This window comes from Myxocyprinus asiaticus, chromosome 28 (assembly GCF_019703515.2).
Source record: "Myxocyprinus asiaticus isolate MX2 ecotype Aquarium Trade chromosome 28, UBuf_Myxa_2, whole genome shotgun sequence".
NCBI classification, from domain to species: domain Eukaryota; kingdom Metazoa; phylum Chordata; class Actinopteri; order Cypriniformes; family Catostomidae; genus Myxocyprinus; species Myxocyprinus asiaticus.
This window is the reverse complement of record NC_059371.1, coordinates 42,014,916-42,042,135: the sequence shown is the minus strand read 5'-3', so window position 1 is coordinate 42,042,135 and position 27,220 is coordinate 42,014,916. Positions and strand designations below refer to the sequence as shown.

Sequence of the window (27,220 nt, the reverse complement as noted above, 5' to 3'; positions counted from 1 at the left end):
ATAATATCTCAATTAATCGTCAGACTTCAACTATAAAACATAACATGCATTATGAATATATTAATGATAATATTATTATTATTATCTATGCAATTATATTTATAGATTATATAGACGGACGGACGACAGAGAAATAGATAGATAGATAGATAGATAGATGGAAGGATGGATGGAAGGATGGATGGATAGATGGATGGATGGATGGGTAATAGATAGATAGATAGACAGATAGATAGATGGATGGATGGATGGATGGACAGACGGACGGACGGATGGATAATAGATAGATAGATAGAATGGTGGATGGATGGATGAATAATAGATAGATAGATAGATAGAATGGTGGATGGATGGATGGATGAATAATAGATAGATAGATAGATAGATAGATAGATAGATAGATAGAATGGTGGATAGATAGATGGATGGATGGATAATAGATAGATAGATAGATAGATAGATAGATAGATAGAATGGTGGATAGATAGATGGATGGATGAATAATAGATAGATAGATAGATAGATAGAATGGTGGATAGATAGATGGATGGATGGATAATAGATAGATAGATAGATAGATAGATAGATAGAATGGTGGATGGATGGATGGATGAATAATAGATAGATAGATAGATAGATAGATAGATAGATAGATAGATAGATAGAATGGTGGATAGATGGATGGATGGATGGATAGTAGATAGATAGATAGATAGATAGAATGGTGGATAGATAGATGGATGGATGGATGGATGGATGAATAATAGATAGATAGATAGATAGATAGAATGGTGGATAGATAGATAGATAGATCGGGGGTTCAAGCCCCAGCACCGCCAAGATGCCACTGTTGGGCCCTTGAGCAAGGCCGTTGACCCTATCTGCTCCAGGGGCGCTGTATCATGGCTGACCCTGCACTCTGACCCCAGCTTAGCTGGGATATGTGAAAAAAAGAATTTCACTGTATATGTGCAAATGTATAATGTGTGATAAATAAATATAATTAATTAAATTAATTAGATAGAATGATGGATGGAAAATAGATAGATAGATAATATTATTATCTATGCATTTATATTAATGAAAACTTATTTTGCTAACTGTCATGCTTAAAATTTTAATTAATTTCTCACTTGAAAAAATAGGCTGCTTTGTAAAAGTAATATATGTAGCTATAGAAAATTCATCAACACCTTGGAATGTCTAAGGTCAGAATCAAGAATTCTACAATTGAATCCCATTCATTTTCTCCATTGAAAATTTTATTTTTAACAATAACTTATAAACCTTCAAAGACAGGCCAACCGTGAGCTCCCAGGTTGTCAGTCAGTGATATAAGCTTCTGTTAAAGCCTTTAGTCCACATGATTTCAACTTAGCTGCTTAAAAATCATGTTTAATAGTGAAAATCCTGGTGAAGAACTACACTACCCATGATGCTGAAGAGAGATCCACCAATCAGAGAATTGCGGCAAACAAAGTGCATCAATATATATACAGTATACATATATATATATATATAATTATCAACTAATTAAATGACATAATTCACAATGCTTTATGGGACTGTAGTTGATTCCCTCATAAAAGACTTTAAGTAAACAGTTTTGTACCTTTGTCTTTATGTCTGATTTTCAAATACTTTTTTGCTTCAAATCATAGTTTGTAATGTTGTGATTCACCTCGGAACTGGTTGGTGAGGTTAATGGTTTAAAACTCTTTTATGAAGGATTTTATGAAGTCTCTATGAAAAAAAAATGGGAAAAACACTTCTGGAGCCAAGACTGCTGCGCTCTATGGCGTACGGTAAATAAGTGATAGAGTGCAGTCAGCCGATTGTTATCGCAAAATAAAACCAGACAGGGTGAGGTATGGTATCACACTGAGGGGGGTTTATTCTGCGATACCAAACGACCGACTGTGCATTATCCCGCTTATTACACAGCTACTAAACAAATAAATAAATAAATGGACAGAAAGATTGATTTGTAATAAATCGCTGAACCGAGAAGCAGAAAAGATGAGTCACAATACCCAGATGAGCGGTCTAATATGTCTTAATCTCTGGATGTGCGGTTGTTACTCATAAATATCAGACCACTAGATGGCGCCATTGACCAATCAGAATAGAGTATTCCAGAGCACTGTGTAATAAGATACAGTTAAAACACCCTCAAGTTAGGGCTGGGCGATACAGTATGTCTTAAAATTTTTCAGCCTATTGACGATATTCGATATATATCTCGATAATTATGTATTTGCTCTAAAATGGCTCAAAGTGTAGCTTCAAATGTTTTAACTAATACTTTTTTGTGAATGAACAAGGTATGCAAAGCTACTTCACTGACTTATTTTTGAAACATTGCATAATACTGAATTATTACTGCAGGGCACGTCATGTTGATTATTATAATATAATGCTGAATTATCATTATTATTCTGATTATTAGATTTGCGTTATACAAAAGATATATATTTATGTCCTGTTTACATCACCTTCACCTGGGGCTTTTACTTTGACACCGAAAGTGATGTCGTATTTACTTCAAATTCACAAGGAGCTTTAATTTCAACACAGAAAAGGCAGTGTGTATTTGACGGTTTACAATGTTCTGCATTTCCTGTAATGCCGTAATCTCCTCCTTTTCTGTTATATGGTGCCATGTTTGTAGATTTGTATAATATATTGTAGCGGTCACTAATGTTTGGAATTGCGCGAATGCTTGAACCTGCATTACTTTGATTACACAATGTACGTGAACTGACCTGAGAGCATCGCCATGTGCGTGCACACAGATCAGCGTGTCACCGGTTTGTTCTGAATCACACACAGGCCATGTTGATCTGTCTTTAAATCACAGCCTTTTGTGGATTGATAATCACATATGACCAACTTATATGATGATATCCATGATATTGGTCAATTTTACATCGTCAGCAAAATTATCCCGTTTATATCGTTAATATTCGATATATCGCCCAGCCCTCCCTCAAGTGTTATCTTGGTGTTATCTCAGGGTCAGCTAAGACCTCGGCGGCAATTTTTCATAATAAATAGGGCAGTTTACTAATGTAACCCCCTCTCTTTCTTCCCACAGATATGTCAGAGCAGTCCACTGGTGGCCCGTCTCCCTCCTCTAGTCCAAACCCAGCTAAAAGAAGCAACGCTATAAACTGGTCTTTTCCTGATAAAATCAAGTCACCGCGGACTGTCCGAAAACTCTCCATGAAGATGAAGAAACTGCCCGATCTCAGTCGGAAGCTTAGCATTAAAGGGAACCTCGCTAGCAGTGTGGCCACCAGTAATGGCCAGTCAGAGCCCAGAGCGAATGGAATGGCGGAACTGGGGCAATCCCGGTCCAGATTGTCGCCAGCGGGTGTGGCGACTGCACTGGCGAGCGGTAACGTGATTTGGCGGTACCATTTGGACAGCAGCGTTTCTACACAACACAACTTCGATAAAAGGCAGAGCAATAGTGCCGGCGTACCCAAATCGGCCAGTAAGGGAGGTTACCTTAGCGATGGAGACTCACCCGAACTTGTGGCGAAGTCGGGCAAGCATGGCACGTCGGAAAGAAAGTACAGCAAAGCCCGTGAACAGGAACCTGAAGGGAATGGTGGAAGCCCAAAGCTTCCCGGTACGGAGCTGGATATTGACGCCTTCCGTTCCTACAGTTTTTCCGAGCAGCCGAAGTGTCTAACATACATCTCAGGACTTATGAGTCTGCACTTTTATGGCGCAGAGGACCTGAAACCGCCTCGGGTGGATTCCCGCAACGTCTACTGCGCCATCCAGGTGGACTCCGTCAATAAGGCTCGAACAGCGCTGTTGACGTGTCGCACAGCCTTCCTGGATATGGACCACACATTCAACATCGAGTTGGAGAATGCTCAGCACCTCAAACTCGTTGTGTTTAGCTGGGAGTCAATGGCGCGGCGAAACCGTGTGTGCTGCCATGGAACTGTAGTTCTGCCGGTGCTGTTCCGCGTGAGGAAGACGCATCAGCTCGCGGTTCGTCTGGAGCCACGTGGGATGATCTATGTGAAGCTGAGCCTGATGGAGCAGAGGCAAAACTCTCTGGAAGGGCCAGATGGTGACCACGAGTCACAGGTGTTTGGCATAGGGGCTCGGCGCGTGGTCGAACGGGAGGCGTCTGGACTAATGGTTCCGCTGCTAATCGAGAAATGCATCACTGAGATTGAGAGGAGGGGCTGCCAGGTGAGTGGCCAAAGCAATTCTTTGTGGTCTGTTTTCATCCCACTTACCAATTCTGCAATGCAAAGTTAGAGGGGAGAATTCACTTAGCATTTGCTCCATTTTTGCATGTGGTATTTCAGAGCAATAACTCTAAGCAGGTACAATCAGCGATGAAATAGCGCTGCATCTTGAGTATTTCACATTAGTCATTGTCATTACTTTCCACACAAGCATGCCTCCTTTCTAAGTAATTAAAATTAATTGAGCATAGCCTATAGGGAAGCCAAAACTTAATGTCCACGCATGTGGATGCAGGGACTCACAAGGTAAAGTGAATCAGTTGTAAGGTAATTTCCTGAAGTGTGTCAACACTTTCAAAGTTTTTTTGTTTTTTTTTGAGTGGTCTGGCATGTCAATGTCTGGCTCAAGCAATGGCGTGAGATTGGTGCGGGACTATCTGTTTGTAACTTTCCAATTTTGTTTGGTGCAGAAATTAACACTTTGCCTTGAAATGTATCTCAAGTCCTCTGTCATTTGTTACGCTTCGGTTAAAGTTAGCTTACCAAAGTCCTTGTCCATTGACATTACACTCGCACACAAACACACAAGCTCCACAAGGCCTCTCAATGGTTTGTGTAGCCAGGCATATTGCCAAAGTTCCAGCTATTCATCTCCATTATAAACGCACACACATCTGTCTCTGTTACAGTGTCACCTAGAGTTTAAAGCCGTTCTCGTCCATTCATCGTGAGTGTGTCTGCTGTCAACTCACAAAATAGTGCCGACTGCTGTCCTCAGATCAGATTTACCTCTAAGACTATGAGTGTGCTCTAACGGATTTTTTAAGGCATTTTCACTGTCTGTTAATCTCGTCCTCTCGGTAGTTTTTCTCAATCTGTCTTTCGAGGTTTTAACTGTGGCTGAGTTCATTGTTATTAGCCTCCGAATGAGAGCTACATCTGAGGACGTTCCAGTATTCTTGGCACCTGTGATTTACAAATGTGTAATGATCATATTTATTGTCAAGCCGATAACTGAATGTTTATCGCTAATGTAAAAATGCAACCTAGACAATAACATAGCATGCTACAGTTGAAAATTTTGATGGTGTGTACTGTTTTAATGAGGCTACTATTTGAAAAACAGTATGCAATATACAGTATAAACACAGCTTTGCAATTATTGTATTCCCTGATGGCACACAGACATCACCCAGAAGTCTATTTGATGTGCGTATTTACGTCTGTTTACATCTGGGCTTCTAAAACTGTGCGCCACAGATCTGAATTAGCAAGTTTCTTTGATATTTTTAGTAGATGCAAAGCTCTGCAATCATTATATTTATATCTAAGTTTTTTTTTTCTTCTGTTTATTGATGCTTACTGTGCAGTATCACTTTTTTTTAAATGCATTATACTCTGTAAATTGCAGTAGGGTAGTTGTTAAGTGTTGTTTGCCTCAGAATGAATGCTAATGCTAAAGCTAACAGCTAAAACTGATGTGTTTCTGAAGCCCTGGTCCGTTGATCTGAATTGGCATGCTTTTCTGAAGAAAGTGAACTTGGTGTTTTAAGGTCAGGGCAGTGAGTCGCTCACTATGTGTGGTTCTTCACTAAAGGCTGATGTCATTATGGGTTATCTGAAGAAAGATGCCCTCTGGCCTTACAGACGAGTTACTGTGGGTGCGTATCTATGTTCCCAAGGTCTTATGTTCCCCAGATTTATATGGTACATACTGAACACATGAAAATGGGTCCAACACAGACCCGTATTGATGCATAACTCGGCCGAACGAGGTTGGATCGGCCTCAAACTCGGTTCGATGGTAGTCCTGGTGGTACCCGAGTGGATGATGGTGGTACATCCGGCAGGGGAGCCATGGTTGCGCCCCCTCATGGCCGTACATCCAACACGGACCCGTATAGATGCCATATAAATCTGGCGAACATAGGAACCTGGGAACATAGGACCCTGGGAACATAGGAATGACCCCGTTACTGCCACTAAAACATGTGCAGGTCACATATGCTAAAGGAATGTTTTGGATGGACTGTGCCTGTGGGAAAACTACCAAATGGTGTGTGTGTGTGTGTGTGTGTAAATTAATAGCTGTGTGCCTTGAGGGTTTTTCCGCAGCCCTAATTGTTTACTGGAATAGTTCTCCCAATAATGATTTTTTTGTCATCATTTACTCAACATCATGTCATTTCAAACCTCTATGACTTTCTGTCATCTGTGGAATCCAAAAGGAGATTTTAGGCAGACTTTTCAGCTTTTTTCTTTACAACAAAACAGGATGGTTATATATAACAGTACCGCAAGCTCCTAAATAGACATTAAAGTAGCATAAATAGAATTCATTTGATTCATGTGCTGTATTCTGAGTCTTCTGAAGCCATACAATAGCAAAAAATATTCACGCTTGTGTTCAGTTGAACAGAAAAATGCAACCTTTAGATGTATTGAAGCAAGTCTGGGACCATTACCAAAAGAGCTGTGGCACAGGGGATATTTTTCTAACTGAAGAAAGAGGATAAAACAGGGTTAGAATGACGTGAGGGTGAGTAAGTGATGGCAAAATGTTCAGTGGATGAACTTTTTAAATTCCTAGCCTTTCTTTATAAATCATACTTCCGTGTGTCTGAGAGTTTTGAATTATAATGATTGTTTCAAGCTGTGTTGTGTTCACGAATCATCATGGGACCTCCAAATCTGTACCTATTACAGAGCGGCTTTATAACTAAACCGAACAGAGAGTCTGTGCGGAGTAGGGCTGGTCGATATGGCTTCAGAAATTATATCTCGATATTTTTCAGCAAATTGACGATATTTGATATATATCTCGATAATTATGTTTTTGCTCTAAAATAGCATAAAATTGTTTTTAGTTTTTTTTTTTTTACCAGAGAAACCATAATTTCATCTAAACAGCCATTGTAGCCATGTAAAATTCATATTTCAAAGGCATTAAATAAAAATCAATTTAATAAACGATGAAGGCATGTTTCGTACAGTTTTTCACTAAAGGGAGAGTACAATCTAATACTTTTCATTGATTTACATGTTTATACTTACAGTATATTTAACATACAATCATATATGGAAGCTTAACAAAAATCTTATTTACCATCATATATTTTTACTAAAATATTTTTCTTTGTGAATGAACAAGGTGTGCAAAAACTACTTCACTTATTTATTTATTTTGGGGGGGAAAAAACAGATGAATATTGCATAGTACTAAAGGAACCCAGTCAAGTTTATTATTATAATATAATACTGAATTATTATTATTTTCAGGAAAATATTTTTTAATGGTAAATTAATATATTTCTGAGAGTAGCATGAGCCTCCACATGCTGTGAGTCTCCGCGGCATCATGCACAACTCACCACGCATCCCACCGAGAGCGAACCACATTATAGCGACCACAAGGAGGTTACCCCATGTGACTCTACCCTCCCCAGCAACCGGGCCAATTTGGTTGCTTAGGAGACCTGGCTGGAGTCACTCAGCACGCTCTGGATTCGAACTCGTGACTCCAGGTGTGGTAGTCAGTGTCTTTACTCGCTGAGCTACCCAGGCCTCCGCCAACTATACTTTTTAACCGACTACAATAAACATTGTGGCTACTTGTTTTTTGATCAGACTACCAAATGTTTTAAAATTAGATTAAAAAAGGAAGAAAAAAAACAGCAACAACAATATATACATATTTATTTATAAGACGATAACTGAATATCTCTAACTGAATTACCTATGCAACATAGTAAGGTCATGTTACAACACTGTAGCGTACTGCATGTTATATCACATGCTATCTTTTAAATAGCATGCAGTATACAGTATACATTGTGTAGTATGCAGTATGTTTGGAACTCCTGAATCCCATTGGTTACTTCTGTGCTTAACTCCACCACAGCAGAGCATTAGTAACTAAAAAAATAAGGTTTGACTGGACAAACTTTTGTGTTGGCTTGACAAAGCCGGTCCTGAAAGTTTAAACGGTTTTAAAAGCTTGAAATTTGAAGGTTTTCAGGCCCAACAGTCAGTTTTGATAATTGGAGTTTGAAATCACAGAAATTCCATGAATGTAAGTCACTGGAATTTTCCAGCAATGTTAGTCTGAGGGATTTTACACTACTTTGATCATCTGTTACGGGACAACTATAATTCCAATCAGTTAGAAAAGATATTGCTCACACAGTCTGAAGGTCTGTACCAAATTTGGTGGATGTACTTTGAAAGCTCTAGGAGGATTCCATTAGTGTAAGTCTGGAATTTTCCTTCAATATTCATTTATGGGATTTTACGCCACTTTGATCATCTGTTACGGGACAACTGTAATTCCAATCAGTTAGAAAAGATATTGCACACTCAGTCTGAAGGTCTGTACCAAATTTGGTGGATGTACTTTGAAAGCTCTAGGAGGATTCCATTAGTGTAAGTCTGGAATTTTCCGTCAGTGTTAATTTATGGGATTTTTACGCTAATTTATTTGTCCGGTACAGGACAATTGTAATTCTGAACAGTTAGAAAAGATATAGCACACAAAGTCAGGACAGTCTGAAAATCTGTACCAAATTTGGTAGATGTAGCTTGAAAGCTCTAGGAGGATTCCATGAATGTTAGCCTATGGAATTCTCCGTCAATGTAAGTCAATGGGATTTTTACACCACTTTGGCCATCCATTACGGTACAACAGTAATTCCGATCAGTTAGAAAAGTCAGAGCACACTATTTCAGAACAGTCTGAAGGTCTTTACCAAGTTTGGTGGATCTCGCTTGAAAGCTCTAGGAGGAGTCAGAATTTTTGTTCTTGGTTTTAAGGATTAAAAAAAAACAATTGAAGCGATGCATGAAGGTTGCATTTGTGTGATTGGTTTAGTGATGTTGTGATGCTATGTAAATGGTATATACAGTAAATGTTTCATGTGTTTGATTGACAGGTTGTGGGTCTGTATCGTCTGTGTGGTTCGGCTGCGGTGAAGAAGGAACTGCGAGAAGCATTTGAGAGAGACAGTCACACCGTCGAGCTTTCAGAAAACAACTACCCAGATATTAACGTCATCACAGGTACTGTATATAAACTCATCATAATCACTCTACATATACTGTAAATCAGATACACTGACACACAGTACACTGAATTAAAACCATATTACCATACTCATACAGAGAATTACGTTCTTTATTAAATTTGGGTCTATTATTCATTCAGGGGTAGACACACACTCCCCTAAATTTGTATACACACACACTTGTTCCATTTTATTTAGTTTTTAAGTGGATAAATCTCACAAAGAAATTTCAGAGTGCTGTTTCACCCCAAAATCAAAAGTAAGTAAGTTTAAAAATTCTACTTACTGAAATGCCTTAATGAAAATCATCCTGTCTGAACACTTTGATTATTAAATAAAATCAGGGTAAATTTAATTCAGTTTGACAAATACTTCCATGGTGTAAACTAATAATTGTTTTATAATTAACAAATACACTTTTATTAAAATAATAAAAATTTGATTTTTTTATGCATTACAGTAAAGATAACCTTGCAGGGGGGATTGTTTTTTTTTTTACGTCATGAAAATAATCTCAATGGTCCTTAAAGTAGGCCTCATTTTTTTTAATGGAATATATTTATATATATATATGAAATATGACCCAGACATGTTCTTAACAGTGGAATTGTGCTGTAAATAAACCCTGACTTAAAGGGATAATTCACCCAAAAATGACATCTTTCTTCAGCAGAACACAAACGAAGATTTTTAGAAGAATATTTCAGCTCTATAGGTCCAAACAATGCAAGTGAATGGGTACCAAAATTTTGAAGCTCCAAAGGCATATAAATGCAGCATAAAAGTAATCCAGTAACTCCAGTGGTTTAATCCATGTCTTCAAAAGTGATATAAGTGTGGGTGAGAAACAGATCAATATGTAAGTCATTTTGTTCTATAAATCTCCACTTTCACTTTCACATTCTTCTTCTTTTGCTTTTGGTGGTTCGCATTCTTCATGCATATCGCCCCCTACTTGGCAGGGAGGAGAATTTGTAGTAAAAAAGGACTTAAATATTGATCTGTTTCTCAACATTTTCAACCAATAAATATTGAAAAGGTTTATATTTATTTCACTCTTTGTTTAGATAGATCATATAGTTTGAAACATGCATTAATTTGTGTTTTTATAATGGATTTTCATAGTTTAATATTGAAAGTCTGGGACAAGGCAAAAACAGTTAAATCTACACATAAAAGGCAATTGAAAAGTATCAAAAATAAATAATGATCTGGTAAAAAATTTCCAATTCAGTTTTAATGCGATTTTCATATTACAAAAAGAACAAAATGGAAATCAACCCCTGGGACATGAAAGTGCCCCAGGTTGAAGAAACACACAAATACAAAATACAGAAAAGATTTATTTTGGGTTTGTTGCATTTCTTTTGTTAGTCTGCAGTCATTATAATTTGCTTTATATATAAAAAAATTAAAAAAACAATAGACGTCTATGGTATGTCCTCATTTAGATAGATAGTTTAACCTGTGTGTGTGTGTGTGTGTGTGTGTATGTGTGTGTGAAGAGCTCAGGAGAGAAGGAGATTAACCAGAGGTCAAAGGTCAAAGCAGAGCTGGCAAAACACACACCATAACAAGATTGCCCTTTCCATTGTGTTCAGATCTTATGGTCTGAGTATGTCACAACAAACACACACACACACACACAGAAGGAAGTGTCCAATGTCCACATAAGATTTGGCGGGTGTTTAGTGTGATGAGAACTTTAAACTCGGTTGAATGTTAATCTGTGTTATATTTCACAGTGTTCAGTGTGTCTCTCACAGACGGACATATCTAGTGTGTGTGTGTGTGTGTGTCTGTCTGTGTGTGTTTTACATGAGCAGGTGGTGTTTATTTGCATTCTTGTGGGCCAATCAAAATCCCATCATGCACCTGGCTCTCAGCCAGCCAATCAGCATGCCTGCTGCTACCGTCCAGACACTAAACCCTGAGAGAGAGGAGGGGTCGTATTCTACACTTCTGTGGGATATATTTTTTCCCCTGAAGTCCTGTTAAAAATATTGTTTTTGGTGCAAGAATCCTTGACCAGTGTAATTTAGTTTTTCATGCCCATTTTTTTTTTACCCTCTTTCACTCTGACCCTTTGAGTTAAACAGGCTGTTTCTGCTACTGTATATTTAAAGGGATAGTTCACTCAGAAATGAAAATCCTCTCATCATGTACTGATCCTCATGCCACAGAGGTGTTTGACTTTCTTCTGCTGAACACAAATGAATATTTTTTAGAAGAATATCTCAGCTCTGTTGGTCCATACAATGCAACTGAATGGTGACCACAAATTTGAAGCTCCAAAAAGCACATAAAGTCAGCATAAAAGTAATCCATAAAACTCCAGTGGTTTAATCCATGTCTTCAGTAGTGATATGATAGGTGTGGGTGAGAAACAGATCAATATTTAATATTACTATATTACTATATATCGCACACTATTGCCCAGTAGGGGGCGATATGCATGAAGAATGTGAATCGCCAAAAATCAAAAGAAGAAGAATGTAAAAGTGAAAGTAAAGCGGAAACTCGCGTAAAAAATTACTTAAATATTAATCTGTTTCTCACCCACACCTATCATATCACTTCTGAAGACATGGATTTAACCACTGGAGTCTTATGGATTACTTTTATGCTGACTTTATGTGATTTTTGGAGCTTCAAAGTTTTAGTCACCATTTGTGTCACAACTTGCATTGATTGGACCTACAGAGCTGAAATATTCTTCTAAAAATCTTCACTGGTGTTCTGCAGAAGAAAGAAAGTCATACATATCTGGGATGGCATGAGGGTGAGTAAGTAATTAGATCATTTAAATTTTTTGGTGAACTATCCTTTTAAGAGATCTGTATGTAAATAGTGATTCTCATGAAACCTGTCAAGAAAGTGTCCTGGTGGTATTTAACCCTAAAAACAATAAAAGAAAAATATGAAATCATATTTACGTAAAGAAAATTAAACCTACATTTCGGACCAATATTTCAGGACACTTTAATACATTTTACCCCCCAATTCTTATTACCGTAACATTTTGTCATTTTTTTTTACTGTGGTACTGTATGTTGTTAATATGATTTTAATTATTTTAAAAATTAAAATCGGCTAAAATTAAAGGAAGTACCCAGGGAGAGCTACTATAAATACTTAAAAAAAAAAAAAAAAAAAATGTTAATTACATACAGTATATATATATATATATATATTTATTTATATGCAACCCCAATTCCAAAAAAGTTGGGACAGTATGAAAAATGTTAATAAAAACAAAAATGAGTGATTTGTAAATTATATTCACCCTTTGCTATATTGAAAGCACTACAACTACACATTATATGATATTTTAACCTGTGAATTTCATTGTTTTTTTTTTAATTTACAGTAATTTCAAATTAGATGATTGCAACAAGCTCCAAAAAAGTTGGGACAGTCGAGTGTTTACCATTGTGAAACATCATAATTTCTTCTAATAACACGTATTTAAAGGAATAATTCACCCAAAAATGAAATTTGCTGATAATTTACTCGCCGTCAGGCCATCCAAGATGTATCTGAGTTTCTTTCTTCATCAAAACAGAATTTAAGATTTTTAGGATTTCATTTCAGGCCTCCTCCTTTAAACAATGCAGGTGAATGTACTCCATTTTTTGATGGTTCAAAATGCATATTTAGGTTGCATCAAAATAGTCCACATGACTCCAGTCGACAAATAAAGTTCTTCTGAACACAAACGACTGATTATTTTTAGAAACAAAACAATACTTATATACTTTATTTACTACAAATGTTCGCTTCTGTATACCTCTGTGACGTGCGCTCATGAGAGGGATGACGTAAGCTCGTTGGTAAGGTCACGCGTCACGTGGAGGAGGAGTCAGGAAGCGCGTCATTGTTTACAAGAGAAACCTGTGCCGTTCACAAACCAAAACAGTCCAAAACAATTTCAAAACAATATTAAATAAATAAAAAAATAATTTCCAAATAATAATAATTTAAAAAAAACAATGTAAACAATGTATATTCGTGTGGATTATTTTGATGCATTGATAAATATGCATTTTGGACCATCAAAAAAATTACATTCACTTGCATTGTTTAAAGGAGGAGGCCTGAAATGAAATCCTAAAAGTCTTAAATTCTGTTTTGATGAAGAAAGAAACTCAGATACATCTTGGATGGCCTGAGGGTGAGTAAATTATCAGCAAATTTTCATTTTTGGGTGAACTATTCCTTTAAGCATTTGGGCACTGAAGACGCAAGTTTGTTAAGTTTAGAAAGTATAATTTTCCCCCATTCATCCATTATGCAGGTCTTTAGCTGCACAATTTTACGGGGTCTTCATTGCTGTATGGTGTGCTTCATAATGTGCCACACATTCAAAATTGGCAGGCAGGCCAATCTAGCACTCACACTCTCTGCTTACACAGCCATGCACTTGAAATCCAGGCAATATGTGGTTTGAAGTTGTCCTGCTGGAAAAGACAGTGTTGGAAGGCAGTATATGTTGCTCCAAAATTTGTACATATCTGTCTGCATTCATGGTGTTCTCACAGATGTGCGAGTAACCCATGCCATGGGCACTGACACACCCCTGGCCCTTACAGACACTGGCTTTTGGACTTGATGCTAATAACAGCTTGGGTGGTCCTTTTCATCTTTGGCCCGGATAACACGACAACTGTGTTTTTCAAAAACATTTTGAAATGTGGACTCTTCTGACCAAAAAACATGGTTCCACTGTTCTACTTTCCATCTAAGATGAGACCGAGCCCAGAGAAGTCGGCAGCGCTTCTGGACAGTGTTGATGTATGGCTTCTCCTTTGCACAGTAAAGTCTGTGGATGCAGCGGCGAATGGTGTTGACTAACAGAGGTTTACTAAAGTTATCCCAAGCCCATGTTCATGATGTCCATTACAGATGAATGATGTTTTTTAAGACAGTGACGTCTGAGGGATCAGAGATCACGTGCACTCAGAAGTGGTTTTCATCTTGCCCTTTACACACCGAGATTTGACCAGATTCCTTGAATCTTTTAACTATATTGTGCACTATAGAGGGTGAAATGCCCAAAATCCTTCCAATTTGTCTTTGGGGGACGTTGTTCTCAAAATGCTGGATTATTTGCTGAAGCATTTGTTGACAAATTGACAAGTCTCGAACGATCCTTGCTCTTAAAGGACTAGGCTGTTTTTGGAGGCTCCTTATACACTATTACACGATTGCCTCACCTGTTTAGCATCTCCTGTTTCACATCGCCTTGTTATTTCAACTCATCAAATTGTTATTAGCCTTAAATTGCCCCTGTCTCAACTTTTTTGGAGCATGTTGCAACCATTTTTGTTTTTATTAACATTTTTCATACAGTCCCAACTTTTTTGGAATTGGGGTTGTATATTGCACTACGGTAATGAGAATATCCGTAACTGTCAAACTATAATGTATATTAATGCTAACAATTTTTTTTTATTATTCTCCTAAAAATAGACTTTATGCAAAATATTGTTTCTTATTTGTTTCTTTGAAGTTTGCAGTAGAACTTAACATACATACTTATTTAACATACAGCAATGACAAACCATGGTTTACAGCAAAACTCAGGCAGCGTCATCAGTCCAAAGAGGATGCTTACAGAAGTGGGTATAAAATCTTGTATAATCAGGCCAAAAACTCACTGACAATGGAGATTAGAGTGGCTAAAAGTAGCTACTCTGAAAAGCTGGATAACAAGTTTTCAGCTAACGATCCTTCATCAGTGTGGAGAGGCCTGAAAGACATTACCAACTACAAGACACCATCCTCAACTCTGTAAGGAATCAACAACTTGCCCCAAAGATCCCACCTCTATCTGTCAGTGGATCACCAGCTTTCTGACAGATAGGCAGCAGTTAGTGAGACAGGGGAAATTCACTTCCAGCACTAGTACAATCAGCACTGGTGTCCGCCAGGGATGTGTGCTCTCCCCACTACTCTACTGGCGCTACACCAACGACTGCATCGCCAAGGATCCCTCTGTCAAGCTCCTGAAGTGTGCAGACGACACTACAGTCATCGGCCTCATACAAGATAACGATGAGTCTGTATACTGAAGGGAGGTTTAATGGCTGGCTCACTGGTGCTGTCAAAACAACCTGAAGCTGAACATGCTCAAAACAGTGGAGATGATTGTGGACTTTAGGAGGAACACCCCAACACTGACCCCCTCACCATTCTAAAGAGCACTGTGGCAGCAGTGGAGTCATTCAGGTTCCTGGGCACTACCATCTCACAGGGGAGACACACATTGACTCCATTGTGAAAAAGGCCCGGCAGAGGTTGTACTTCCTTTGCCAGCTGAGGAAGTTCAACCTGCCACAGGCGCTGCTGATACAGTTCTACTCAGCAGTCATTGAGTTTGTCCTCTGCACTTCTGTAATTGTCTGGTTTGGTTCAGCTACCAAGTCAGACATCAGAAGACTTCAAAATATAGTCCGGACTGCTGAATGGATTATTGGTTCTCACCTTCCCACCCTCCAGGAACTGTACACCTCCAGAGTGAGGAAAAGGGCTGGAAAAATCACTCTGGACACCACTCACCCAGCCCGCTACCTTTTTGAACTGTTGCCTTCTGGCCGGCACTAACAGAGCACTGAGCACCAGAACCATCAGGCACAGGGAACAGTTTCTTCCTTCAGGCTATCCATCTCATGAACAGTTAAAACTGCCCCCAATATTCTCCATTGTGGCAATATAATCATGTGCATATTCGACTATTCATATTTATATTTATATTCCATTTATATTTATTTGACATATCCTTCTGCTCAATACAATAAATCACCTTGCACATAAGTGCATATCTGTATATAAAATATTCTAACAACATTATTGCCCTACTGTAGATTCCTCTATAAATGTATCTGTTGTATCTTATTTTTTATTCTCATTTCACTGTTTATGTATATATATGTGTGACGAGGAGGAGGGCGGGGCCGGGCCGTGAGTGTGCACGGCTGGCCCCCAATCGGGCTAATCAGCCGAGGAGAGGGATAAAGCCGAGCCGGATGCAGCAGTTCGGGAGAGAGCCACACTCAGCTGCCATGTGTGTTTATGTTTGTGTCTTTTTAAGTTTTAATTAAACATTATTTTGATGGTTCGTCCGGTTCCCACCTCCTCCTTGCCCATTTTAAACCTTGTTACATTGGTTCCGAAACCCGGGAAGGAGGAGGGATGCACTGTTGTGGAGTCCCCGCCACTGCCGTCCGCCCAAAGGAGAAGCCGCGGCCGTCCGCTGGGGGACGAAGGAGTCGCTGCCGGCCGCCTGGACGTGGAGGAATGGCCGCCGTCCATGAGGGGCGGAGGGGCTCGCTACCGGCCGCCAGAACCCGGAGGGGCGTTCCATCCACCAGGGGTCGGAGGACTTGCTCCGGTCCGCCAGGGGAGGAGCGGCTGTCATCCACCAGAGGGTGGAGGAGTGGTCGAGGACCAGGTGACGGCGTATCTGGGAACCGGCAAGCAATTTTTTTCTCTCTCTCCTCTCTCACTGTCGCTCCGCCTCGCTCTTTCCCTCTCCCCTTTTCCCTCCCCTTGTCTCCCTCCCAGGTCTCGAAAGGTGGGGGCCGGAAGGGCAACATCCCCCCCCCCCCCCCCAGAAAGGAGGTGGGGGGATGTACGTCATGCCGGGTGTTCCCCGGCCTGAGGCGAAGGAGGGAGGAGTGTGATGAGGAGGAGGGCGGGGTCGGGCCATGAGTGTGCACGGCCGGTCCCCAATCAGGCTAATCAGCCGAGGAGAGGGATAAAGCCGAGCTGGGTGTGTAAGTTTGGGAGAGAGAGAGCCACACGCAGCTGTCATGTGTGTTTATGTTTGTGTCTTTTTAAGTTTTCATTAAACATTATTTTGATGGTTCGTCCGGTTCCCGCCTCCTCCTTGCCCATTTTAAACCTTGTTACAATATGTTTATATGTATATTTCAAATGTTTGTATGTATATGTTGTATATGTATATTTTTGGTATTCTTTTTGCACTGGAAGCTTCTGTCACCATGACAGATTCCTTGTGTGTGTAAGCATACTTGGCAATAAAGCTCATTCTGATTCTGATTCTGAATAGGATCATGACATTTTTTAGTATGGACACTTTCTTGTGCATACTATAGAAACATTACAGTGACATTCATCACAACATTACAGTACAAAAACTGACTGTTGGTCAGTCATCGGTTATGCATTCGCTGTACCCTTCCCCCTCTGACCGTGTGTATGTGTGTGTGTGTGTGCACGCTTTTGTCCTGAAAAGACATACAAAGTCATTAACAAGTGTGTGTGTTTGTGTGTGAACTCACACAGATGGTGTTTGATTCACTGCAGTGAGATGAACAGACCCCAGGGGCCCCCTCAGACAAAAGTGTGTTTTGTGAAAAAGTGCTATAAAACATGTAACACCATGATGTCACAAGATGAACTCTAATTGGCTGGCTTCATGCAATCTTCAGCAGTCAGTGTGTACAGGTTTATATCAGTCTGCGAGGACTGCTTCAGTGAGCACTTCTGAGATTTCAGCGTGTCGTCAAAAGTTACTCAGTTTTGTCGGAGGCTCTTAGTAGCTAGTCAACTAGATATCCACGAGCAGAACTGTATATTCCACTTAGTTTTCAGAGTTATATCTGAGAAATCATCACTATGCTTTTCATTTGTTTGGTTGTGAGATTAACAGGTCAGATGATATCATAGTGCATTTAATCTCATGGAATATGTCAGGATAAAAAGGGTTTATTCTACACTAGAATGCGTGTGTGTGTGTGTGCCCGTGTGTCCTTCAGTTGCCACCCATGACATACTGTCACATACACTCCTCAGGTCAAAGGTGAAATCAGACTGAATTAGCTCTTCTATTGAGAGTCTGTTAATTGGCCTGTGAAATGTTCTCTCTCTCTCTCTCTCTGTCAGTCACACAAATAGTTCTGTGGTATTACCATATCTTTGAGATGTATCAAGATAAGATAATGTTTTTTACATTTACCTTGTAATACCATGTTTTTAGACATATACCATAATAATACCATGTTTTATATAATAATACCATTTTATTTATTTTTTAACCATTTTTCATGCAATTCCATGTTTTTAGACATTTACCATGATAATAAAACTTTTGGACCATTTATTTTGGTAATACCATGTTTCTGGGACATTTACCATGATAATACCATGTTATTTTTAGACACGTACTATGATAATAAGATATTCTTTGGACATTCACCATGCTATACCAAGTTTCATGATAATCCCATGTTTTGTTTTTTGTTTGTTAGATGTGTCTTTTATTTGTATTGCCTTGATGCCACGGTTTCTGGCTATTTACCATGTTTTTAGACATGTACTATGGTAATACCATATTTTCTGACCATTTGCCATAATAATACCAATAATAAAAATTTTAGACCATTTATCATGTAAAACCATGTTTTTAGACATTTACCTTAATAATAACGTTTTTTTTTTAAACATTTACCATGATTATACCATGTTTTTGACTAATTATCTTGGTAATACAATATTTACCATGTTCTTTGGACATTCACCATGTTATACCATGTTTTTGGACATGTTTCATGATAATCCCATGGTTTTTTTTTTATGTTTATTTTTTTATTTTTTATTTTTTTTGCCATTTACCATGATAATACCACATTATAGCATGATGATGCCATGGTTTCTGGCTATGTACCATGTTTTTAGGACATTCACCATGTTATACCACGTTTAATAGCCATTTACCATAATAATACAGTGTTATTTGACAAATAGCATGATGATGCTGTGATTTTTGTGCATTTACCATCTTTTTAGACATGTACCATGATAATACCATTTTTTGTTTTGGCCATTTACAATGTAATACCACGTTTTTGGGCCATTTACCATTTAATACCATGTTTTTTTATTTTATTTTTTACCATTTTTGACATTTCATTATTATTATTATTATTGTCATTTACCATTATAATACCCCATTATAGCATGTTGATGCCATGTTTTATGACCATTTGCCATGGTAATACCATGTTTTTAGACATATGCTACGGTATTGCTATGTTTTTTGTACAGTCACCATGTTATACCATGTTTTTTGACATTTCATTTTTTTTTTGTGCCATTTACCATGGTAATACCGCATTATAGCATGATAATACCATGGTTTTTACCATGTTTTTTTAGATATGTACTATGGTAATATGATGTTTTTTGGACATTCACCATGTTGTGCCATGTTTTTGACATGTTCCATGACATAACCATGTTTTTATTTTATTTTGTTATTTATTTTTTTACACTACCGTAACAATACTGTGGTTTTTGGACATTGTATTATAGTATAGTATCATAGTATTACCATTGTATTGTTTGAAGTACTGTGATTTACCACATAAATACAATGCCACATAAACATATATAAAAATAATTCAGTACCGCCATATATAACAAAGTATCATGGGATTACCACCTGAAATTGAATCCTCCATTAAATGAAACTGGAGAGCTTGTAAATTCTGTGTGCACTGCAGCAGCGTTTCAGTTCTGGCTCTTGATTAACATCACCCATTCAGAATATAATTGCTCAGGTGTGAAACCCGCCTCTGGAACGTGGCAGGCCTCGTATTGTTCCTCACCCTGACATTCCGGGACAAATTCCAACACCTCTGTGAAATAAAAAAAAATAAAAAAAGGCGGCACAACAATGGGGCTTCCTCTGACTCTTAGCACACTGATCCATGGACGGACTCCAGCAAACGCAGTAATGACTGACTCTAATAGTTGCTTTCTTTTGTCAGCTGTTTAATCTTGCCTGCGAGGCACATATATCTGTGAATGAAATGAACATCAGCTAATTTTAGACTGAGAGTTGGTTCATACCTCGAGGAAAGTTAGAAAGCTAGTTGTCAAACTTTCAGAAAGTGTGCAGAAAGTGAGAAATTAATAGTTGTGTTAAAGGAAAAGTAACATTTTGGATGTTAAAAATGCTCTCGTATTCCAGTTTAATGTGCAGAGCCAACTATAAGTCATTCCTGAATTGGCTCAGCCAAAGGCATAAGTTTAACGAACGCTTCTATCCATAGTGACATAGTGACGGCCAATTTATAATTATTTTTGCAATGTTATTATTTGGTGACACTAGTGGCGCTCAAATCCACCTTTAAAAAAGACATTATGATGATTAAATAAATAATAACGGCTGATTAATTGTTGAATCTTTCTCTCTCTCACTCTCTTTGTAGGGGTATTGAAGGACTATCTCCGTGAGCTTCCTCATCCGCTCATTACTAAACAGCTGTACGAGTCAGTTCTGGACTCCATGGCGAAGAGACCGCTGCAAATTGGAACCTGCGGCTGTGAGAATGACCCGGCAGACTCTAAACACGCCGTCAGCTTGCTGGAGATCCTTCCGGAGGTTGAGAAGGTACAAGAATATTCTGGAAGACATTTAGCCCCAGAAAATTCAACAGAGAGCAACATGGAATATTACATAACCATTTTGTGTGGGTGTGTTCCTGTATCAGGTGACCTTACGGAAGCTCCTGGATCATCTGAAGCGTGTGGCGTCTCATCACGAGGTGAACAAAATGACGTGTCAGAACCTCGCGGTCTGTTTTGGTCCGGTTCTGCTCAGTCAGCGACAGGATGCGTCCTCTCACGGGAACCGGGTGTTTATTGACTCAGAGGAGCTGGCCAGCGCTCTACACTTCAAAAAACACATTGAGGTTCTTCATTACCTGCTGCAGCTCTGGCCAGGTAAGAACAGATTTGCAAGGAATAAACTAGGGATGTGCAACAACATATTTTCAAAAGCAACTAGTTGACTTTTGGCTCTTAAGGCGGTATAGTAAACTCAGTCTATAATTACGCACATTCCTGTCTTAACCTTCAACTGTGGCTGACCCGCCAGCTCGCCCACCCTCCAGAACAATCTCCCTGTGTTTAGGGGTCTCTCTTTGCAAAAGAGTATCCATCAGGTGTGGAGAACATGCATGAGGCCAGCTGCACTTGTGCTGCGGTGTGACCGGATTTAATACCATGTATTTTTGTACCATGGTTTTTGGTCCAGTGGTAATCTTTGAAGTACCTTGGAATAGAAATTGATAACCATGGTACATGAAAATGGTACTCTTTCCATACCATGGTGTATATCAGAGTACCGTGGTGTTATCATCTGAGACCTTCACTGTAGGAATCTGGTACCACTTATATTACTTTTTTTAAGGGTCTGAAGTAGCCATTTCTGCTCTAAATAGAAAGTGTAGCTTTAATTAGAGATGACAGATGATGACAGGTGATCGATTAGTTAAGCATTATTTAGTTTTTTGTTTTTTGTGGATTTTTCCCTTTTTTCACCCAATTTGGAATGCCCAATTCCCAGTGCGCTTTTTTAAGTCCTTGTGGTGGCGGAGGATGAAACTCCGCGTCTGAGACCATCAACCCGCGCATCTTATCATGTTGCTTGTTGAGTGCGTTACCGCGGAGACATAGCACGTGTGGAGGCTTCACGCCATCCACCAAGCGCCTCACCGAGAGCGAAGCACATTACAGTAACCATGAGGAGGTTACCCCATGTGACTCTACCCTCCCTAGCAATCGGGCCAAGTTGGTTGCTTAGGAGACCTGGCTGGAGTCACTCAGCACACCCTGGATTCGAACTTGCGACTCCAGGGGTGGTAGCCAGCATCTTTACCACTGAGCTACCCAGGCCCCTTGTAGCACATTTCTATCAATCACCAGGTCTGTGGATTATGGCCTTCGTGGAAAGTTTAGTAGAATGGGTTGTAAAGGTTTAGAGTTTAAAGTAAAAAATACGTATTTGAAGTTTAGCCAAAATTGTTTAGTCGGGCTAGGTAAAGTTAAAGCAGTTAGAGGCTTTGTGTTTTGGGGGTGGGGTTTAGGCATGTATCTAAGTTTGTACTGCATGCTTTGAGTATTTTGCAATAAAAACTTAATCAAATTTGACTCAATTCCTGTATTCAACCCGTCATTTTATCTCTCTTGTAGTTGTGGATGCTCAGGGTAAGTCTCCCCCTTTACCTGCCCCAGGGGAGTCGCTTCCAGCGGTGACGTCAGCTGTGAGAAGAAGGAAGGAGCGTCCGCAGGTGCTGAATCTAACAGAGGCAGAAATGGTTGGAGTTTTACGACCTAGAGCAGGCCGCCTGGACAGTCCCAGTAACCGCTACGCTGGGGATTGGAGCGGCTGCCAGGAGCCATACCTCCAACTGAGCTGCCCGGAGGAGGCCGAATATGAGGGCGTTCCCAGTGAAGAGCCACCGAACGCAGGGCAGGAGGACTTGCCGAAGGGTACTGGAGATGTGGTCTCCCAACAAGAGCTGACTGAGGAGGACGAGGGAACGGAGAGAGTTGAGGAAATGCAGATAGAGGAGGAAGAGAGCGAAGGAGAGGAGAGAGGAGGTTTGGACAGGCTACAAGTAGAGGAAGAACTTCCTGTTAGCCCCTGTGATCAGATCCTACCAGATCACGAAGAGCATCGACTGAAAGAGCACACCTACCAGGCCTACATGAAGATCCAGGAGATCAGCCCGGTACTGAGCAACAGGGTCAACCTGCGGGACCTGCAGGAGAGCATTGACACTCTCATCAGCAACCTGGAGAGAGAACTTAACAAGAACAAGCTAAATGTTGGGTACTGACATTGGGTGACTTTACCAGACTGGCTCAACTTGCGAGACCTGCAGGAGGGCATCAAGATGCTCTTTGGCAACCTGGGGAGAGAACTCAACAAGAACAAACTCTTTGCCAGACCAGTCAAAATAGTGGAAATCTGGTGTTTCTTTGGAGACAACAGTGCTATGGTCAATCACTATGGACATACTCCAAGACATTCCTCGGTTTTGTTGATCTTGTTGTTTTTCTTCTTATTAGAAGAACCCATTGAACCCTTTAGGGGTGCACCAGGTGCCTAAGGTGGTGCTGACGATATTGAGAGCTTTTAACTTTCTACAAAGGTACAAATCGTTATGATGTAAACCAATGCACTTACGAGGCCTGTTGTTAGAGGCATGGCTGGGAGTTCAGGTACACATAGGTGTGAAGCGTTGATGTGGGAGAACTAGGTACTACACATGCTTCCCAGGCCCTTAACCTCAATCCCTGTGACCTACAGCCTTCCAGAGGGTGCTCAGAACTGTTCCTGGGGGTCTAGATTCTTTTAGAATTGAGTTCAAACTAATCAAGGTGTTGGGATTTACTTGAAAGTTGAGCAGATTTTGAACTACACGCTGCTTGAAGATAGATCTTCAGGAGTAGAATTGAGCACTCCTACCCTAAACTCTATGCCCTAAACCATACATTTAGCAATTTATGGCCTAAACCATCAACGTCCTACACCCCATGACCAGCTCCTTACACGCAACACCCTATAACCTAAATCCAAACCTCTATCTCTGCTACCTACACCCTACCTGAGGGTCATCAGACCTGTTCTTGGAGGTCTAGATTTTTGCACAATTGAGTGAAAACAAATCAAGTTCTTGGGGTTTACCTGAAAGTTGACCAGGGTTTGAACTACACTCTGCTTGAAGAGAGAGCACTCATACCCCACACTCTATGCTCTAAATCCTATACATATCAACCTACACTCAAAACCCTACACCTACATTCTGAACCTGGAGCAAGGTGTAGGGTTGCTCCATGTTCAGACTGGAGCAAGGTATTAACCCTAACCCTAGATCCTAATCCTTACCCTAATCCTTACCCTACCTTACACCCTAAACCCTACACCCTTTCCTTCAGGGAGCAACTCATGCTGCTGGTCTGTAGTTTAAAATGTGAATGTAGTTGTATGAGATTAAAACGGAGACAATATGAGTTACTTAGGGAAAATACTTAAAACTTCCCCCTTAACAAGCTTTGGACAGCTGAATATGAATATGCTTGTAATAATGTAGTTATTTGTAAAACAAATATTTTACAATAGTTAAGCAGAGCTTTAAAAGGTTTTTAAAAAAAGATTAAGAAATGCTAAAAAAATAACTATTAAAATCAACAAGGCTATTGAAAGCACCTCAACAATCACGCACGTCTTGGAAAGGACAAAAATTTATAGAACAACTTTGATATCCTAAAGACTAGGGTATACTTTGTTTTTCTGCATGCCGTTCGCTTCAGCCTTTCAAAGTATACTCTTTTGGACGCTTTAGGGCTTACAGATGTATTCACCACATGCACACTACGACTTTTTGAATCCCTTTTAGTACAGTGCGCACATACGTGTACCTTCTGCATGTCTAGAAAATTGGGATGCTTGTGGACAGTCTGTGCGTACTATGCTGATGAATAAATTTGCGTCATGCGCACTGTACGTGAGACTTAGCGGCACGCCAAAAACTGATATACTTATCAAACTCCGTTATGCATCCTAGCTACAGATACCATGTGTGGCGAGGTGAGCAAGTGACAGACACAGTGGGTGTGGCGTCAAGCCTCGCAGAGGCATATATTGGAAATAATAATCAAAATAACATGTCCATAAAGGGGATAATAAAGTATCCAGGGGGAATAATGATCATAATAAAGGGAGAATCTGGCATCCTCGCGGTGAGACGGGGCTCTGTGAAGGGTGGGGTAGTGTCCATGGAATGGCCCAGGCATGAGCTGGGTCCATCTGCTGCACACGCTCCCCTCCAGGGTCCACGGCGCGAGGGGCAGTGGTGTCCTTGGCGGCCTGACTTCCTAGGCCCGCAACAGGTGAGAGGGGAAGGCGGCCCGGCCTCTAGCCCGTCGGCCGCGACGTGTGCAGTTCTCCCCCGGCGACTCATCTAATCGGTCCGGGGTGGAGGGAGGGGTTTCGAGGAGCAGGTCTGGCGGCGCATCACCTCGTCCGAACCCTCCCAGTTCTGGTCCTGGGCGTGCGAGGATGCCAGTGTGTGCACACATGGAGATTTGGAGCCGGCTCCCCGAGAAGAGGTGCGCTCTGCGTTTTAAAGGCAGCGGTGGTGAAGCATTATTCACATCAGGTGTGCTTCATTCACCACTGTCAGAATGAGGCTTATTAATTATGCACCTCTTCTCACTCTCCTGCCCAACTCCCATCGTGAGCCTAGCTGAAGAGCGGCCCTAAGAGGCAGGGCAATGATGAGGAGCTGGAGGGGCGGGTCATTCCGCCACACATGCTAAACAAAATCTCCCTCTTTTGATCTTTATATTTGTAAATACATTATTTTTCAGCAGTCCAGGGATACAGACTAATCAGTATTTTACATACACACATATGTATGTACAGTATGAATAGAGGCATAATATGTTGTATATTCAATGACATACACTTCAGTTTGTGCATTTTTGAAATGTTCGTCAGCTACCTTATAAGTATTTGGCCTGTAGATCAGCCTGAAATAAGAATATATATAAAAACATTTGTTGAATCTATGTAATAATATAACAAATTCACAGAATGAGGGGATTTTGGGTCAATTTATAGTTACGAAAGTGCAGTAAATTTGAGCATTGCACGGTCAAAAGCTTTACGGTCAAAACGGTTTCTCGGTGTCTCCTAATGCGGGATGTATTTATACGTGTAGATAGAGATTATTTTAATTACAGTGATTTTATATATATACATATATATATATATATATATATATATATATATATATATATATATATATATATATATTTGGCAGCTGCTCACATTTATGGCATGGTTGTAAATTTGCAGTACTTGTGAAAATAAGACTATGAGTCTTTCCATGAGCAATTTCTGATTGTGCTTATCGCTTGACGATAATCTCCACAGCTATAATAAAGAAGTATGGACTACAGTCTCATTTTAAAAGGTCTATATAAGGATTTTTGAGGATTTGTTATAGCTGATCTCAGGGGCGTAGATTCCAGGGGGGGCCCCAATATTTATACCATTATTAATGGAAACAAGTGAATGCTTTACGCTGCAACCCCCTCAGTGCTCATGCAACCCCGCAAAGTTCATGCAACCCCCCAATGTTCAAGCCAAATCTACGCCCTTGGCTGATCTACAACAAAGATAAATGAACCTGAATAATGAACTTGGGTTTTCTTTAGATTTTTCTCAGATTTTTCCCACACAGATAAACCCAGCAAATTATACCAGTCGATTAGAGGTCTGTTTGGTTGCCATGGTCTCAGTTTCGTCAGTCTTAAAGGGGCGGGTCACACTAGAATGAATATGGGCAACACAATATGGGGTCTTCTTCCGGGGCTCCAGTTTTAACTATATTATGAATAATCAATAACATTACATTCAGAATGTCTATTGGAAAAATGGAAACCACCAAAATAAGACTTTTAGATTTTATATTGGACATCAAGCTTTTATTTTGATATGCAAAATGCATGATTGTATGGTTGCATTTTATTTGCATTCAGCTTGTCTAGTGTGACTTCATCTTTGCAGTATTTGATCTGGTAACTCTTATTGTGTTGGCCTATAGTTTCCTTTAAAGTCTGATTTGGGATCAGATACCCTCACTCCACATCTGACCTCTATCGTATAGAGATCAGGGACAGGACTGATCCACGATCAGTTAGAAGGAAACTTTTTACGGTAGATTTAAAGATGTGAGCTTCTTATTGAGAAAGAAAACATTCCCCTCTCTGTTTGTGTCAGCTGTGGTTTTGTAATAGTTTGCTTGATGAAAGTTTGATTGAGCAGATATTCTTTGTACTGATATTGAGGAATGGTCACATTAAAGTGTATGTTTCATGCAGACCTGTCGACTCAAATGTTCTTTTTGAAATGCTGGATATGTTTAGCAGTGTATATTTGCAGATGTGAAGGCAAATGTGAATTTCTCTTGTAAGTTCCAAACGTTCCTTTAATTTGTCATCCTATGCAACACTGGACAATCTGTCATTTCTGCTCACGTCACACAGACGACCGATGAATCAACATCAGTCTGATTATCAGGTGAGTCTGTGTCATACATTAGGGTACATATGAAC

The 27,220-nt window shown here is 39.8% G+C and overlaps 1 protein-coding gene across 1 annotated transcript in view; it reads left to right on the top strand.

The window, feature by feature from the left end:
- LOC127418553 (rho GTPase-activating protein SYDE2-like) overlaps window positions 1-26,981 on the top strand; it is a 58,371-nt gene extending 31,390 nt beyond the window's left edge. Inside the window, exons 3-7 of the mRNA XM_051659130.1 lie at window positions 3,098-4,218; window positions 9,146-9,272; window positions 20,518-20,699; window positions 20,800-21,031; window positions 22,283-26,981. Coding sequence (XP_051515090.1) covers window positions 3,098-4,218; window positions 9,146-9,272; window positions 20,518-20,699; window positions 20,800-21,031; window positions 22,283-22,932 — 2,312 coding nt within the window. The 3' untranslated portion in view covers window positions 22,933-26,981. The remainder of the gene's footprint in view (window positions 1-3,097; window positions 4,219-9,145; window positions 9,273-20,517; window positions 20,700-20,799; window positions 21,032-22,282) is intronic.
- Window positions 26,982-27,220: the final 239 nt, after the last annotated feature.